The sequence below is a fragment of the Miniopterus natalensis genome, chromosome 6 (assembly GCF_054644295.1).
Source record: "Miniopterus natalensis isolate mMinNat1 chromosome 6, mMinNat1.hap1, whole genome shotgun sequence".
Lineage (NCBI taxonomy): Eukaryota > Metazoa > Chordata > Mammalia > Chiroptera > Miniopteridae > Miniopterus > Miniopterus natalensis.
Genome location: NC_142086.1, coordinates 64166100 through 64181610, shown reverse-complemented (window position 1 = coordinate 64181610; position 15511 = coordinate 64166100). Strand labels below are relative to the sequence as shown.

At 40.1% G+C, this 15511-nt stretch overlaps 1 protein-coding gene across 5 annotated transcripts in view; it reads left to right on the top strand.

The window, feature by feature from the left end:
• FNDC3B (fibronectin type III domain containing 3B) overlaps window positions 1-15511 on the top strand; it is a 294875-nt gene that overhangs the window by 202620 nt on the left and 76744 nt on the right. For all 5 annotated transcript variants that reach the window (XM_087818325.1, XM_087818324.1, XM_087818322.1 and 2 more), the window contains one exon: window positions 8272-8330. In XM_087818325.1, the coding sequence (XP_087674451.1) occupies window positions 8272-8330 (59 nt within the window). The remainder of the gene's footprint in view (window positions 1-8271; window positions 8331-15511) is intronic.

Sequence of the window (15511 nt, the reverse complement as noted above, 5' to 3'; positions counted from 1 at the left end):
AGACTTAGAATGAGATAGCAAGATCAGTGCATATGACTTTGGTGTAATTTGCTTGAAAATAACTCATGACTTCTTTCATGTTGCCCTTGGATTTGTGGGATATGGTCCTCAGACAGTGGTCCTAGTTCTGGAGAAAAATCTCTCAATAGCATCTCCACTAGGCATTTCCTGCTTGGTGACCCAATCTAACTTCATATTTCTCAAGTTTGATGCATTTAGCACACAGTCCATTTTCCTTGTTGGATTAGAGCAGATGGTGCTGTCTCTTTTGATTATCTGTTTTTAAAGGGAGATGTTGGTTAGGAGGAATAAGAAATGAAACATGGCCAGGTTAAATTGAGAGCAGAAATTACACAATCCAAGAAGAGCCAAATGTGTTCTATATTTTTTTTACTTAAAGTTTACAATAGTTCATTTTTAAGTTTATAGAGTTCAAGTTTGCTGTATATTAAAGTGTCATTTAAGATGGCCCTTAATCTATTGGTTTGCTTTGTTTTAACTTTAATTTCTAAAAGATAGAGAAACCAGAAATATTTAGACTTTTTTTCCTTCTAGTTACATTTAAATAAGAGAATCTTTGGATACCTTTGGCTAAATTCTACTTTATGCTACTAAAATCTCTCACCTGTGGTCTGCACATTTTCTCACTGTTGGCCAAGTGACCTTAAACCAAAATATTTAATAGGTGTTCAAAACAGAAGTCTCAAGGAAATGGACAAAGAGGCACAGAAAACACCTTAAAGGGCTTCCCACTAGCTACATTTGGGACAGTTTTAGCATCCAAAAGAATGATGGCACTGGAGTATTACAGGTTTATTGAACTTAAAAGAAGAATCTATGAGTTAATAGATAAAGTGGGAAAAAGACAGAGAAGGTGCTTTGACAACAGAGAACTATGCTATGCCACACTGGAGCCAAGTAATTAAATCCAAGTGCTGAGTATCACCAGAAGGTTCAAACTGACACTGCATGCTTCCTCAAGTGTGATGGGCTGGGAAGTGCATCTATAGAGAATTCTTTCCAAAAATTTTTAGCCTGATTTTAATTATAAGGAAATAGTTATACAATCCTGATAGTGGTATATGCTATAAGAAAACTGGGCTAGACTCTTCAGAAATATCAGCCTTAGGAAGATAACTAATAATACAAGGGATTTCTGTCTAGATTAAAGGAGACTAATGAAACCTGACAACTAATGCAACATGTCTTCTTAATTGGACCCTGTATGGCGGGGGTGGGGTGGGGTGTTAAAGACATTATTAGAACAGTTGGGGAAATTTGAGTATGGAATGTAGATTAGATTTTATTCATCAGTGTCAGATCCTTTGGTTGTGATGTTACTGTGATTATGAATGAGAAGGTCCTTGTTCTTAGGAACGACATGCTGAAGTTTGGGGAGTGAAATGTCATGATATCAACAACTTTTAAATATGTTGGTATATGTAGAGATAAAATGCAAATATAGCAACACTAACAATTAGTCAATCTAGGTGAAGGGCATATGGGTGTTCATAGTACTACTTCACTTTTCTATAGATATAAAAATAATCACAAAGTAGGCAATTTCATGAAAAACTTTTCATTTCCAAATTCTCTGGAAAAAAAGGGCAATATTTGTCAACCTTAGACCCATGATCCTTCCTGGCAATAACATTAAATAGGATGAGGGCTTTTTCAGTTTTCCACAGTCCTTCCCTTTAGCCTGATACGTCCATGTTCTTTTACTCATTGACATTACCTGCCTGGTAGGTTGTATCATGGATAGTAATGACTTTTCTGATGACTTACATGGAACTCTAGCACATGAAGTTAGCTCTGGATTTGATCCCCATATCAGCTGATGAACTTTACTGGGTTCTTTCACCATAGACTGAATGTCTCTCATCATCTTCAAATCCATGTAACTGAGTCATATGAGATATGAATTAAGAAAACAGTATAAAAACTGTTTGAAACTTGTTGCATAGGTGGTATAAATATTAAAATTCTCTTTCAGATTTAATGTATTACAAAATTGTGCTCCCTAGATTCTGCCTGTCAGTTGACACAGTCTTGCATAAGCATTGAATGTGCTACTTGAAAAGTTTTCATTGTGACATGCCAAGCCTTAATGAAAAAACATTTTGCGGAAACATTTATAGATGCCAGTGCAGAAAGTAGTATATAAACTTTAATTACCTTTGTAAGTCATTCTATCCTGTGTTTAAGCAATCGCCTTCCTGTTACACACCCAGGGAGGGTACCAGCTTTTGCTGGATAATCATGGAGTTGAGCCTTCCCCCAAAATAAAAGAGCTATATCTGGCACAGGTTAGGGCACAGCCTGCAAGTGAAATAGTTCAAACATGCAGAAAGAAGGAAAGGAAGAGACTGTACTTAAGTCAAACTTGCCAGGCAGGCACATCTACCTAATATTTTATTCATTTTTTGTGGGGTTTTCACCTGGTTTAATTTAATGTTCTTAAAAATACTAGCTGCTTTTTGTCGAGTTCCACGCACATATATGATTTTTGCCTTGTGAAGTAAACACAAGAATTTTTCTTAATTTGACAGAAATTAATATAGACTTGCCTAGTATTTCAGGGAGAACCCAATTTAGTTGACATCACAGAAGGTGGCTAAGAGATAAACTTTGAGTTGAGCTGGGACACAGCAAGGGTCTCACAGCTGGTGCTTTCCCTTTTAATTGAGGACCCAGGCCTAGCACTTAGGTATTAAAATATTTATACCCAAACTATTATACAGCTTTTGCATCAAGTGACCCATTTTGCCTATGGGTTGATTAATGTGAATGTTACCAAATCTTGGGCCAGTAAAGAAAAGAATCCTTTCTACTGAATTCCAGAAAAAACAACAAAAGCTCAGAGGAAATCAGCCCGCATTCTCCCATTTACATTCTCTGGCCATCCCGTCTGTGCAGCCGTGCACTCCACCTGCAGAAGGAATTCATCTCTCCTTTCCTTAAGGTTCCAGAATCTGTTTGAAACCCAAGTTACTCTTGAAAATATTTTCCTAGATTGGAAAGAAACTTCCCACCATGTATGTTCACCTGCCTCCTGCGTTCTTTTTAGTGTTAAGAGTACGGAATTCCCTTGGCTATCTTTCAGAATTTCAAATAGAGTGACCACTTAACTAGCTAAATGGCCAGAGATGTTTGTCTTGGCATTTTTAGCATCAGAATGATTGACATCTGAAGCTATTCCTGGACTAGGTGTCTTTGGGAATAATTGCATTGTCCTTATATTTTGCAAATTTATTCCTTGTGATTTTACACATTTTTAATATTTGTATTTAACACCATTAAATGTGGGTCATAATCACTAAATGTGGGTTCTTTGGTAATTAATCTGACTTTTGAATGTATTTATTGATTCCCCTTTTCCCCAGCATAAGTAATCAGAAATAAAGATAGTGGATTTATTTTTCTGATTGGAAAAGCAATTCACTGAGCATTTTTAAGCTGTTTTCCTTCATCCCCATTCATTCTCATCAGCATTTGTAGACATTAACTGGATATCCACCTTATTATCAAGTCATTTTTTTTCCTTCTAAAAGTGGTTATTTCTGTTCATATAGTTTTTATATTGAGTGCTGTTGCCTTAAAGCCTCTTTTCCCCGAAATGGGCATGACCAAAAGTTGCATATTTTCCACGCCCCTAGTTTATTACACGTAATTTGTTAAAGAGATTAGCAAAGTCAGCTCCTTGGCAAATCTGAGGAAGCATATCATGTTATGCCGGGCACATCTGTAATGAGCCTGTGGATGAGAACTGGACAGAAAGTTACAGGAAGTAATGCTGATGTCATCCCACTGGAATGAAGGGGCTGCTCCAGCCCTGGATGCATTCTATAGCTAGCAGCTAAGTGTCTAGCTGCAGCTCTTTTCTAAGAAGGAAAAAATGTGAAACAAACCAAAGAACTAAATTGTGTTTATAAAAGGGGCTATTTTAATTAGTTTAGGCCTTACAGTTATTCAAACAGTCTGAACTTACTGTTCTTTTTTGGAGCAAACATAAAAACCATTATTTGTGGAAAGTTTAAATTTCACATGACACATATTCCCTCTATGTGTGTGGGTTTTTTCTTTCTTTTAAATGTATTTTCCTTGCTTGTGTATTTTTATTTTAACTTTTCCTTTGCTAAAAATGTTTTATTTCTTCGGAGATCTGCTTTTAGGGGGAAGAAAGGCATAAGTCACCAAGCTGCGTTTCCCCTTGCCCCTTTTTTAGCATTCCTAATAGGGTGGTTCTCAACTCAGTGCACTTGTTTGAACTAGCGGCTTCCATCTTACCTCCTTTTCAGGAAATTATCCACCCCCACATGTGTTTATATCTGCAAAACAAAATGCCTCTGCTCTGCTTGGAGCACCATCCTCAGAGTGTCCTATATCCCTTTTTCACTGACCAGCACCATCCTCACTGTGAGGAAAAGGCTTTCACATAGTGAGAAGGTAGTGATATAAAAGGTGGGTTGTCGTGTCTGTCCACTTCCGCTGGGGTCACAAACCTAATTGAAGCAGGTAGAAAAATGGTTTTAATCTGTTTGAACCTCATGGCAGCTTCCATGCCAGGAGAAATACAAAGTTGGCTTGTAAGATTTGCCTCTGGATTAATATGCTTGCTGCAAACCAGAGGGAAGAAGGCAGGCCCGATAATGGAGAAAGAGAACCTGACCCCACAACCTTGCGCCCGAACCTTGCATTTCAGCCTCTTTTAGGACAATCTCTTGTCCATTTGCCACATACCAGTTTCTTAAGGGGAGGGAAAACAAAAACAAACATAGCTTTCTTCTTAACTTGATATAAAGGCTCTCCAGAAGGCAAAGGATCAGAACTGTTCCTTTTTTTTGTTTTTGTGAGGGGATTGCTATTATTTTTCCCCTCTCTCACAATATTGGGGGGGGGGGGGGGGTTGTCAGAGAGACAGAAACAGAGAGAGAGAAAAAAACAATTGAGCAAGCAGAAATGTACCCTGAAATATACTTAGTACAGTTGGGCTCTGAAATTGCTTTATGAAAAGGGTGATAATAATTCAGAGATGACTCCAGGGCAAAGCTAAATCTTGGCGTAGGAGAGCTAGGCTGAGGTCTGAGTTAACTCAGTTATTTAGGTAGCAGAGTTGAGAATTTTGGCATTTTCATACCAGAGTGTTAGCTTTCATATAAGAGTTTATTTTTTATGTGGTAACTGTCGCTTTAGCTCAGTTAAACAGATTTTATTTTCACTCTTTTCTGTGCAAATTGTGTGCCTGGCATTTATTTACTTTTTTCTCTTAGCATGTGGCAGGACAAATGGAAAAGCATTAAATAAGTGTGGTAGGAATGCATTTTTCTTTTCTCTCTCCACATCCACCATTTAGAACCTTAAAGAATGAACCCTGTCTGGCTCTGATGCAGGGTTTTGGCTGATCTAATAGGGGAGTGAGTGGCTTGTGATTTTGGGGAAGCACGCCTGCTTTTGGGCCTCAGTCTCCTTATTTGTTGCTCGCCCTCATTCCTCTGCCAGCAAAGGCACCTGCAGGCATCGTGCTCAGCACCTGCGGTGAAGACTTGGATGCGCAGGTAGACTTCCGCCCTGAACTGGAGCAGAGCACGCCGCCTTGCCAGGTGTTGTACATGTGAGCAGGATGGTGGCGCGTTGGCGTGCACATGCCTAGTCCTCAGAAACGCCGGCTTTCACTACTACAGTGAGACAGACAGGTCATGACCTCGCTCTGGAAGGTGTTTTCGTCTCAGTCAGGACCTTTCTCGTGTAGTACTGGCTCTTATCTGAAACCCATTCTTTTCAGTTTTACACAGATTTTTTCCTCTTCTAACCCAATCATCTCTCCCGTTTTCTCTTTTTCTATCAAAAACATGACTATTTCTTCTGTCATCTGTGTTTGAAAGCTGACTCGGGCAAGGGGTCTTGGACTTTTCTTTTTCTCCTTTCTTTCATGCCCTATACCTAGTACCTACATAGTCCTGAGGCTTCTTCTTTTGCAGAGCTCTTTAATTATTTTCATCTTTCTTTATTGAATAGGTGGTCATCTCTGTTCTAGGCTAAACCTTTATTACCTCAAGGATGGGGTCTGGCTTCTTGTTCTTCTCAGACACTTTTGCACTGTCAGTCACGACAGAAGCAATGTCCTCCTTCAGCTAGCTCTTTGGATGTATCTAGCTATGTGTGGATTTCAGACCATAGGCTCTTTCAAATTCTAGAATAACCAGTGATTGAGAAAGTTTTGTCTTGAACAACTGAACCAGTTCTTTTATTGCAACTGTGCTTATGTGTTTTTTTCCTGACAATGAACTTCTAAGATACACAGTATTTATGGTTTACTTAGTAGGAGCTTCCAGAAGATGTGCAGGTTATTTATACTTTTGACTTTTGGGTATGATCCATTATTATCTATATGTTAACATAAATACATGATTATAAATGAGCTTGTGACCTATCCGTGGCCAGCAAAGTTTAAAATATTTACTATCCAGGCAAAAAGGTGAAGGGGGTTAAGAGGTACAAATTTTGAGTTATAAAATAAGTCACGGGGATGTAAGGTACAGTCAGGGAATGCAGTCAATATTACAATAATAATTTCATACAGTGACAGAGATGGCTACTAGATTTATTGTGGTGGTCACTTCATGAGGTGTATATACTGTCAAATCGCTGTATTATACATCCGAAACTAATATAATATGATATGTCAACTATTGTTTAATAAAAAAAACTAATTAGTTAAAATTTTACTACCTGGTTATTTACAGAAAAAAAATTGTCTTTTCTGGACCTATAGTATCTCTGCCTTCCAGAAGCTTATATTTTGGTAGGAGAGACAAGTAATAAACAAGGGAACAAACAAGAGAATTAGTTTTCAGGTTTTGATAACTGATAGGAAGGCAATAAGGAGGATGTGTGAATGACTGCAGTGAGGCTGGGGTAAGGGGTAGGAGTTGAGGCGGGAGTCTTTGAAAAGATGACGCTGAGGTTAGATGTGAACGATGAGAATGAACAGCCCTCAGAAGAGCTGGGTTTACTGACCTCTCACCCCCTTGTTCAACTTTCCTGGTGACCTCCAAATGCCTGCTTGTCCGTAGAGCTCAGCTAGATGTTGGTCCCTAAGAAGCTTGTAGAGTCTCTTTTGAATGGCCGTTACCATAGCACCTATCACACTGTAATTGGCTTTTTGCTTTCATTCTACCTCCCAACCCCCACGCCCACTAGACTGGAAATATCTCCAAGGCAAGGACATATGTTCTGGTAATCATATATCTCAAGCATTTAGCTTATAAACTAGGTTTAACAGTTAAGTCAATCTATAAACTCAGAATTAGAATCCATCAAGAAGGTTTTGAAACTCAGAAGGTTTCTCTAGCAAAATCTTGCAAAGATTCTAAGTTTAAATTCCATCATCTGTCTTTTTTATACATATATCTCTTCTTCCTACTCTACCCTCCCTACTCCCAGCCCTTTCCCCTTCCATTTCTAAAACGGTTCTTGCCCCTCCCCCAAACTTTCCCTTTTCCCCATCTTATACCATCATCCATCTAGCTGATTAAGCCAAAAACTAGGGATTATTCTTGATCCCTGATTCTTCTCATTCTCTCACCCTTGCCTGTCCTATCCAATCAGGACCTGTGCCTCCAAAACCAGTCCTGTTCTCACCAACCTTACTACTGTCCCTACCCTAGGCCAGCTCTATCGTTCACCTCAACCAGTTCAACAAAGTTCTGCCTGGTCTTTCTGCTTTCACCCTTCCCTTCATATGTCCATTATCCATGCAAAAGCCAGACAGCTTTTCAAACTCAAAAGGAGAGCATGTCAGTCTCTCTACTTAAACACTCCAGTGGCTGGCTGCCCATCATACTTAGACTAAAAATTGAACTCAAAAGCCTGAACTCACAGCCCTGCATGAACTGGCACCTGCCTCTTCAAACTCATCTCCTTGTCCTTAGCTTCTAGCTACACTGATATCCTCCTTCACCTTCTTAGGGCCTTTTATTCCTTGTTGCCTGTTGAATTGTTAGATGGAACTCAGTGTTAATCTAGTCAACTTTGTGAATATGTAAGCCAATGTAGTGGCTGGTTAGCACAACCACAGCGAAATCCCTACCCCAAAAAATCCCTGTTTCTGACTCTCATGATGTTTGTGATACCAAAAGTTCATGGTAACAGGCAGGCAACTGACTGAATGATAACCCTTGGTAAAGGCCTTGGGAAAGGAACTTGACAGCCTTATTGCCTTCTAATGATATTAACTGTGATTCTTTTTTCCCCTCTTTTTCCATGCAGAGTATGAGTTGGAAGTAAAGAGGGTGCAAGACATTCTTTCGGGAATAGAGAAACCACAGGTATGCCTTCTGGACTTCTCAGCATAAATGACACTTTCTTAAGTATTTCAAGTGTGCTTTTCTTTCACCACATAGTAGGTAAGCAAAAGGGCCCCTTTCCATTGCAGATTATTCATAAACTATGAAATAGTGCTGCTATTAATGGAGCATGAAAATATAGAACAGAGGTCTTCTGTTTAGTCGTAATCCACTGAAACATCCCCTGTATTTAGCTACTCTGAATGCAATTAGGTATTCTTCACAACTTCCAAGGATACATCCCCACCCCACCTCCCCCCATCCCTAAAGTCTACAGAACTGTTTCCTTTTAGTAATGTCCTTTTACATGTGTAAATGTAGTAATAATTTTTGAAAACCTCAGTAATTCCAAGTATTTTTCCAGGTGAGTTTCAAAAAGATACTTAAATATTAGCGGAGAAAAATAAGTCCAAAATATTGAGTGTAATGGCAAGAAAAAAAAATTGGTGGGAGTGGTGATATTAGAGGTTTTGAACTTGATTTTGCTAGGCGCTTTGAAATTGAAATGAAACATTCAAAATGTTGATTCAGCCTTTCATCTGAGATTGGAGAGCCAAGTTCTTGGGAATGTTTTCTAGCTGAACGGGAAAACCTTGATTCTTCATGTGTTTGAAATACTGAGGCTTTTTCACAGAAGAATCCAAACACGCTTCAGGCTACTTAGCTGAGTTTGACTAAACTGAAAAGCATGAGGTGTGTTGGACAAGGGGCACAATGGTATATTTGTAGAGGAGTGGGGTGTTGATGTTGGGTTGGGGAGTCAGAACTTAATCTGGGAAGGAGCAGGTTGCCATGTAGAGTTTCTGAGCAAAGAAGTATGTAGTCAGGGCTGTGCTCTCAGGATGATCACACAGTTGGCTGATGCACTGGAGTGAGAGGAGGTTGGACCAGGGAGACATGTCAGGAATCTGTTACTATAGTGGTGGCGAGAGGCTGTGGGAGTCAATTAGGGTGTGGCGTCCACCGGCAAAGAGAGGGCGGATACTAGAGCCACTCTAGAGAGAAATCAGTAAGGTGCTATAACCTATCAGAAATTGAGTGTCATGATAACTGGGCTTTCTGGCTTGGATGCCTCATTTTAGAAGTCACTTCCTCTAATGTGACTCCTTGGTTTCATACTCCACTTAGTGCGCAGTACCACTAGTACTGCCCCAGCTTCACTGTGCTCTGTATGTATTTAATACATTGTACTCCATTTACTTGTTTCCTGGTCTTTCCCAGTAATATGTGAGTTCTCTAGAGTAGGTTCATGTCTTTGTGCTTTTTGTATATTCGCTGCAATTCTCAGACATGTAGGGCTTGTTTCACTAGCAGGGCATCCAGGAGAGTAAACACAGTGGGCAGTTACAGGTGTCTGGTAGGTCCATGCTGTGGGGCGAGGGGAGCAAGGTACTGATGGGGAGACCACGTTCATGGGAATGGTCAAGTTGTAGGAGTGGATGATAGCTTTGGTGGTGAGTGGGGGCCGGAGTACAGAGAGATTTGAAAACACTTGAGGACAGAATCATAGGAAAAGCTTACATTTATAGTGCAGCAGAAAGAAGAAAACTCCATGGGGAAAACTGAAGTCATAATTGGAGACAGAAGGCAGAGCAACAGGTTAGTTGACTGTCCCACAAACTGCATTGCCTTGTCTCTACACACACACACACTGTTTTTCTTGAATTAGTCCTAGTTATTTCTTTACTGCAGAAGGGACAGAGTCCATGTTTCTGAGGACCCTATGTCTCTAGCAAGATAAAAGCAATATTGAAATGCATTGGTCTTTTCCTTGACTCAGCATTTATTAAGCACTTATTGTATATAGTTTTTAGATCAGAGTAGGCAGACAGGCTTCTTTGTAAATAGTTATGGTGTTAGGCAAAATATGGCAAGATTGTCCTCTAAGAGGTCAGATAGGTCTCCCTAGGCTAAAATCAAGGTGTCCGCAGGACTGCATTCCATACCGGAGGCTCTGGGGGTCAACCTGACTCCTTGCCTTTTCCAGCTTCTCTTTGAAGCTGCTGCATTCTTTGGCTTGTGGCCCCTTTCATCCTCATGTCTCCTTCTGTGACTCTGACTCTCCTGCCTCCCTCTTTCACTTACAAAGTTGGACCCACCGAGATAATCCAGATTAGTCTCTGCTTCACAGATTCTTAATTTAATGCAAACTCCCATTTACCTTGCAGAACAATATATTCACAGGCTTCAGGGATTATGATGTGGGCATCTTTAGTTGGGGGTGAGAGGGGTCATTATTCTGCCCACTGCACCATCCCCTGGCCCCCATATACACCTTTTCAGCCTGGTGACCATTCTTCCTGCGCAGCCCAGTTGATTGTTTACACAGTTTTCCTCCCTTCCCTCCTCTTCCTCCCTCTCTTCGCCTTTCTCTATCTGAAGTTCTTATTCATGATGGTATCTTATTTATCTTTGTGCCCCTCACACCTAGCACTGTCCTTGGCACATCGTAAACCATTAACAAACATTGCTAAGTAAATGTGTGGCAGACTGCAGTGGCTGCAGCTGGGTTCTGGCAGGTGAGAAAAATGCCTGAAGACTGGCCAGCATCAGATGAGGCTCAGCCAGCATGCTGGAATGTGGGGACAGCCCAGTGCCAAAGCACGAGGCAGAAGTCTGGAGAGGAAGGGCCTGTGCTTTGCAATCTGGTTCTCTGGGTTGGGGTCCAGCATGGCCATTAACTGTCTCTGTGACCTTGGGTAAGTTATATAACCTCCCTGAGCCTAGGTCTCCTCACCTTTGAAAGGTAGGATAATAAATACCACATGGGACTGAGAAGTAAATTATGTACTATTTATAGAGTACTGGGAATGGAGTATGGAGTATTTCTCTGTAGTTTATAGCATATCATTAGGCAAAAGTCAAGCTCCCAGCTACACTCTGAAATACAAAGGAGGGGTATCCGACCACCTTGCAGGAAAAGAAGCAGAACTGCAGAAAGTTCAGCACACAATTGTATGAAGGATTGTTGTTCTTTTTTTTTTTCTTTCAGCCACATCTGGTAACACCTTAAATAAAAGGCATATATTTTTCTTTGAGATTTTGCAGGTGATTTGTTTAATGTGTAGAAACAGTATTGAGAACTTGTGGATTTCAGTCCTCTTTTTAGAATGTTGGGCATCCTGACTTAAGCAAGTCATTTACTTTTTGGAAACTTAGATGCTGTAAAGATCCAAATATTTAGTCATTGAGTAAAGCAGGGTACAAGTATACTAGGTATTTGTCCTGAGAGTCTAACAATTAGATGCTTTGGGGACTGTACAAACAGCCACAGCTATACCAGAGAAATAAGCTTGATATTATTCTAAGTGGTATAGGAATTAACCTCTGTTGGTACTAGCCATCTCCAATCCAGTGTGGCTTCATCTACTCACATGGTGACGCTAAATGAAGTCTTCCACATACTATTTATTTTTAGGGTGTAAATAAATGTAACCTGAAATTGTGGTTCCCGCATTGTTTCCATGTGCTAATGTTTAGCTTATGGAAACAATTGATTAGTTGGCTCCAGAAGTGAGGAAACTGACCTACAGGAACAACTGTCCCTGCAAGAAGCAATTCCTTGAGAGATAAAGAGATTTGAGGTTCTTAGCATTTAAGGAATTACAGAAACACATGATTGTGAAGCCCCTAGATTTGAGTATCCTTTTTTCCTTTGAATAACGATCTCTTTGACCTTTTCCTTTTTAATTTTCCTTTGTGTTATTTTTCATGATGGTACGTTAGAAGTGAAGCCAATTTTTTTTGTGGTAATATTTCCTTAACATACTTCCTAATTGGATCAGCAGGCCACCCACATAGTTAAATCCAAAGACCAGACCAAATTTAGAAGCTACTAACTTACATAGAAATATTTTTAAACATGACAGTCACAGTTTAACTTTATGAGAGTAAGTGGTGTTTTTGATCCAAATAATGTCATTTGCATATCATATCACGTGGGATGAACAGGAGAGAAGGGACAGGAGAAAGAGAGTTAAGGATGTGTGCTATCGCTTCTGAATTGTGTGCATATAGATGCTTTTAACGAATAACAGCTCTCAAGTTGGAATCTCTGTTTAATAAATACGCAGATGAGAATGCTTTCTAATCAGTATGTAATCATTTAGAAGTAGATGGTGGTTCTGTGAGTCCTTCAAGATACTTTAAAGCAGTTTAATAACTTCTATGCAGACTTATACTGGTAACCCACACAACAGACCTTTTCTATCAATAGGACCCAGACAAATGTCAAATTGGCACTTATCCAATAATTTTGTAAGTGGAAATCACCACTTTAATTGCCATTACAAAGGAGATTGACTTCTATTTATGGAAGAATAATTAAACATCAGAAAGTTATTTAGTTTTGTAGCTTCTGACTTCTATTTCTGGATAACAGCCATGACGATCATTGTGATGATCAGATTAGCTGTGCCCCAGTTCAGCTCAGTGGTCACTGCCACTGAGAAAGTTTCACCCCTGAGGGAGAGCAGTGTGAGCGTGCTGTTGCTCTGAGAGAGGTGTGAACCCAGCTAGAATTCCTAGAGTTCTGAATCTCTCATTAAGGTTATCACCTCCCCGCACACTTGTAAGAAATGCAGTTCTAATGCCGAGGATTCCCTTTTACGTGATATTCTCTTGAAAGGCACCATGTAATTTCCTGGCATCAGCCTTGAATTGGAAGTGAGTTCCAAGTTCTAGCAGAGACAAAGCCCTCTTTCTCTCAGTTTCCACTGCCTGAAGAAAGGAAACCTGAGGCCCAGGGATCAGTGAAAGGGAGGCAGAGAGGGCTCACAGGAGGGGTTTGGCCCTATAACTGTGGTAGTGATCTAGGTGGCCGGCTGGCTGCTTAGCTCGAGGAAAAAATTCCCCGAAGCCACTGTCCTTTAAAAGTGATGCTGAGTTCTCAAAGTGCAGTTCTGATAGACTGTCCTATCGGAAGACTGCATTTGCACAGGGATCTGTGTTCAGGTGACAGTTTTCCTCTTTGAAGTTTACTCAGGGAATGTAGGAAAAAGGAAAACGGAACTTCAGTTGATGCTTCAAGGATATATCACTGTTTGGTTAAGTAATAATATAACTAAGTCCGAAAGGAAAAAATAAATTCTTAGAAGCTGATGAAAAGATAGGTTAAAGGACTGTGAGCTCATGGGTACTTGCTCAGCACCTGAAGTGCTTGCTTTTGACAGAGCTGTTTTGAGACATGATGTTATTGCATGCCACCATTTATGGACGTGGTGTCACTACTCACTGTGCTCTTGGAATTGTGCAAAGCAGCATTCATCACCTGAATTGAATGTTTCCCAGTAGTACCTAATCAGCCACCTTTATATTATAAAGTGAACTTTTCATAGCAAAATATCTCTTTTTAAGTTAAAAATCAAATATAATACTTAGTACCTAAAGATTACTCGTTGATGGTATATGAAGGAATTCAGCAAATACTCTGGTGTATGTGGTAGAAATGTTGCCTTAAAATGTATCAGGGAACTACATACAAATAACCAAGCAAAGCACAGTATAGTGCAAATACAGGTACCAGCAAAATGTAGCCAGAGCACAAAGAAAACTCTGATTGATTCTGAGCAGGGTACCAGGCAGGACAGTACAGAAACCTTTTCTGAATCCAGATCAAGTGCTGTGGATCCCTGTGTGCTCCATGTATCTGCCACAACTTCCCTTACACATCTGTTTCTCTCCACCAGGCTGGTGCTCCTTGAGGTAAAGATCATATATAAATCATCTCTGTGTCCATAGCCCCTCACAGGGTGAGGCATGATGATTAAAAGAATAAGCAAAGGCAACATTTGTACTCGGTCTAAAAGAAGTTTGCTAAAGCCAAGAAAGCAAGACAGTTAAAAGCTAAGTCACAGGGATTTGCAAGGAGACGGCGTCCTGAAGGGGTATCACCGCCCCATGGCATAGGAGGGGGACAGCGGGACAGGGACTGCTAGTCTCTGCTAAAAGTAGAATGAGTGACAGACTGAAAAGGAAGACTCAATGTTTATATTTACTATTCATGCTTTTAAATAATTTTATGTTATATCTCAGTACTCTTTATCTAGATCAGATAGTGACAAAAAGATGGTGATTGAATAGTTTACATATCTCCATCCACAGCCTAATACTCTACAGCTGTAAAATTTGAACATGAAACTCTAGAGTCTATATTAACTCAGTTATTTTTTAATATGTTATCCAGAGAGCAACAATATATCCTTTATAAAATTAGAACATTAAAGTTCTGTTCATAGAGTAATTTTATATAATTAGACCATGCATTAGATTGGATTTCTCCAGAAACATACTCTGAAACAAAGATTCAAGAGCAAATAGTGTATGTGGGGAGGTGTCCCAGGAAGCACCATCAGAGCGAGGACTTGAGATGGAAGGGAAGGAAGCCCGTGCAGTCTGTGAATGAGTGGGCTGCAGCTGGGCGGAGTCCTGCTGAAGATGGCTGGCAGACAGTACAGAACATGCCTCAGAGAAGCCCTAAGTAAGGGGAGGAAGTTGGGGTGTTTAGAGTCAGACTGCTGTGTTCAGATGAAGTTTTAAGCAGAGGTTAAACCAAAAAGATAAAAGAGGAGCTTGGAGAGGTGAACTGTTCACCTCCACAAAGATTTCTACCTCGTCATCCTGGGCCTTGGGTCCACTCCCCCATCACTGGGTTATCCTGCGAGCCTTCAGGACTTAAAAGGAGCATGATATGTAAGGTACAGGGGGTCCTCAAATAACCTCGCTTTGTTCAACATCTCTCCTTTATAATATTGATGAGATGCCACAGAAACTTAATTCTTGTTTATATCAATTAGCCTATGGTAAAATTGGTTTTGTTATATGTCGTTTCACTTAAAGTTGCAGAACTAATTGACAGTGTTAAGTGAGGACTTACTATATTAGCTTTGCAGGATAATTCTGCACCGAGCGAGGCTTTGGAGGCTACTGGATAGTACATGTGGATATGACTCCTTCCACATAATGTAATGGGCATCTCGATCGTTGAGATCTTTCACGCAACTTTTTACCTTTAAAAAAATTTCCAAACATCACAGATTGTTTTACTTTCTGGAGAACTGGATATGAATTACATAGGACTTAGATGAAAGTTTGTGTAAGAGGACAGATGTCACAGGAGCTATATGTTGGACATTAGGACTTGACAAGAGAGTACCATACATGAT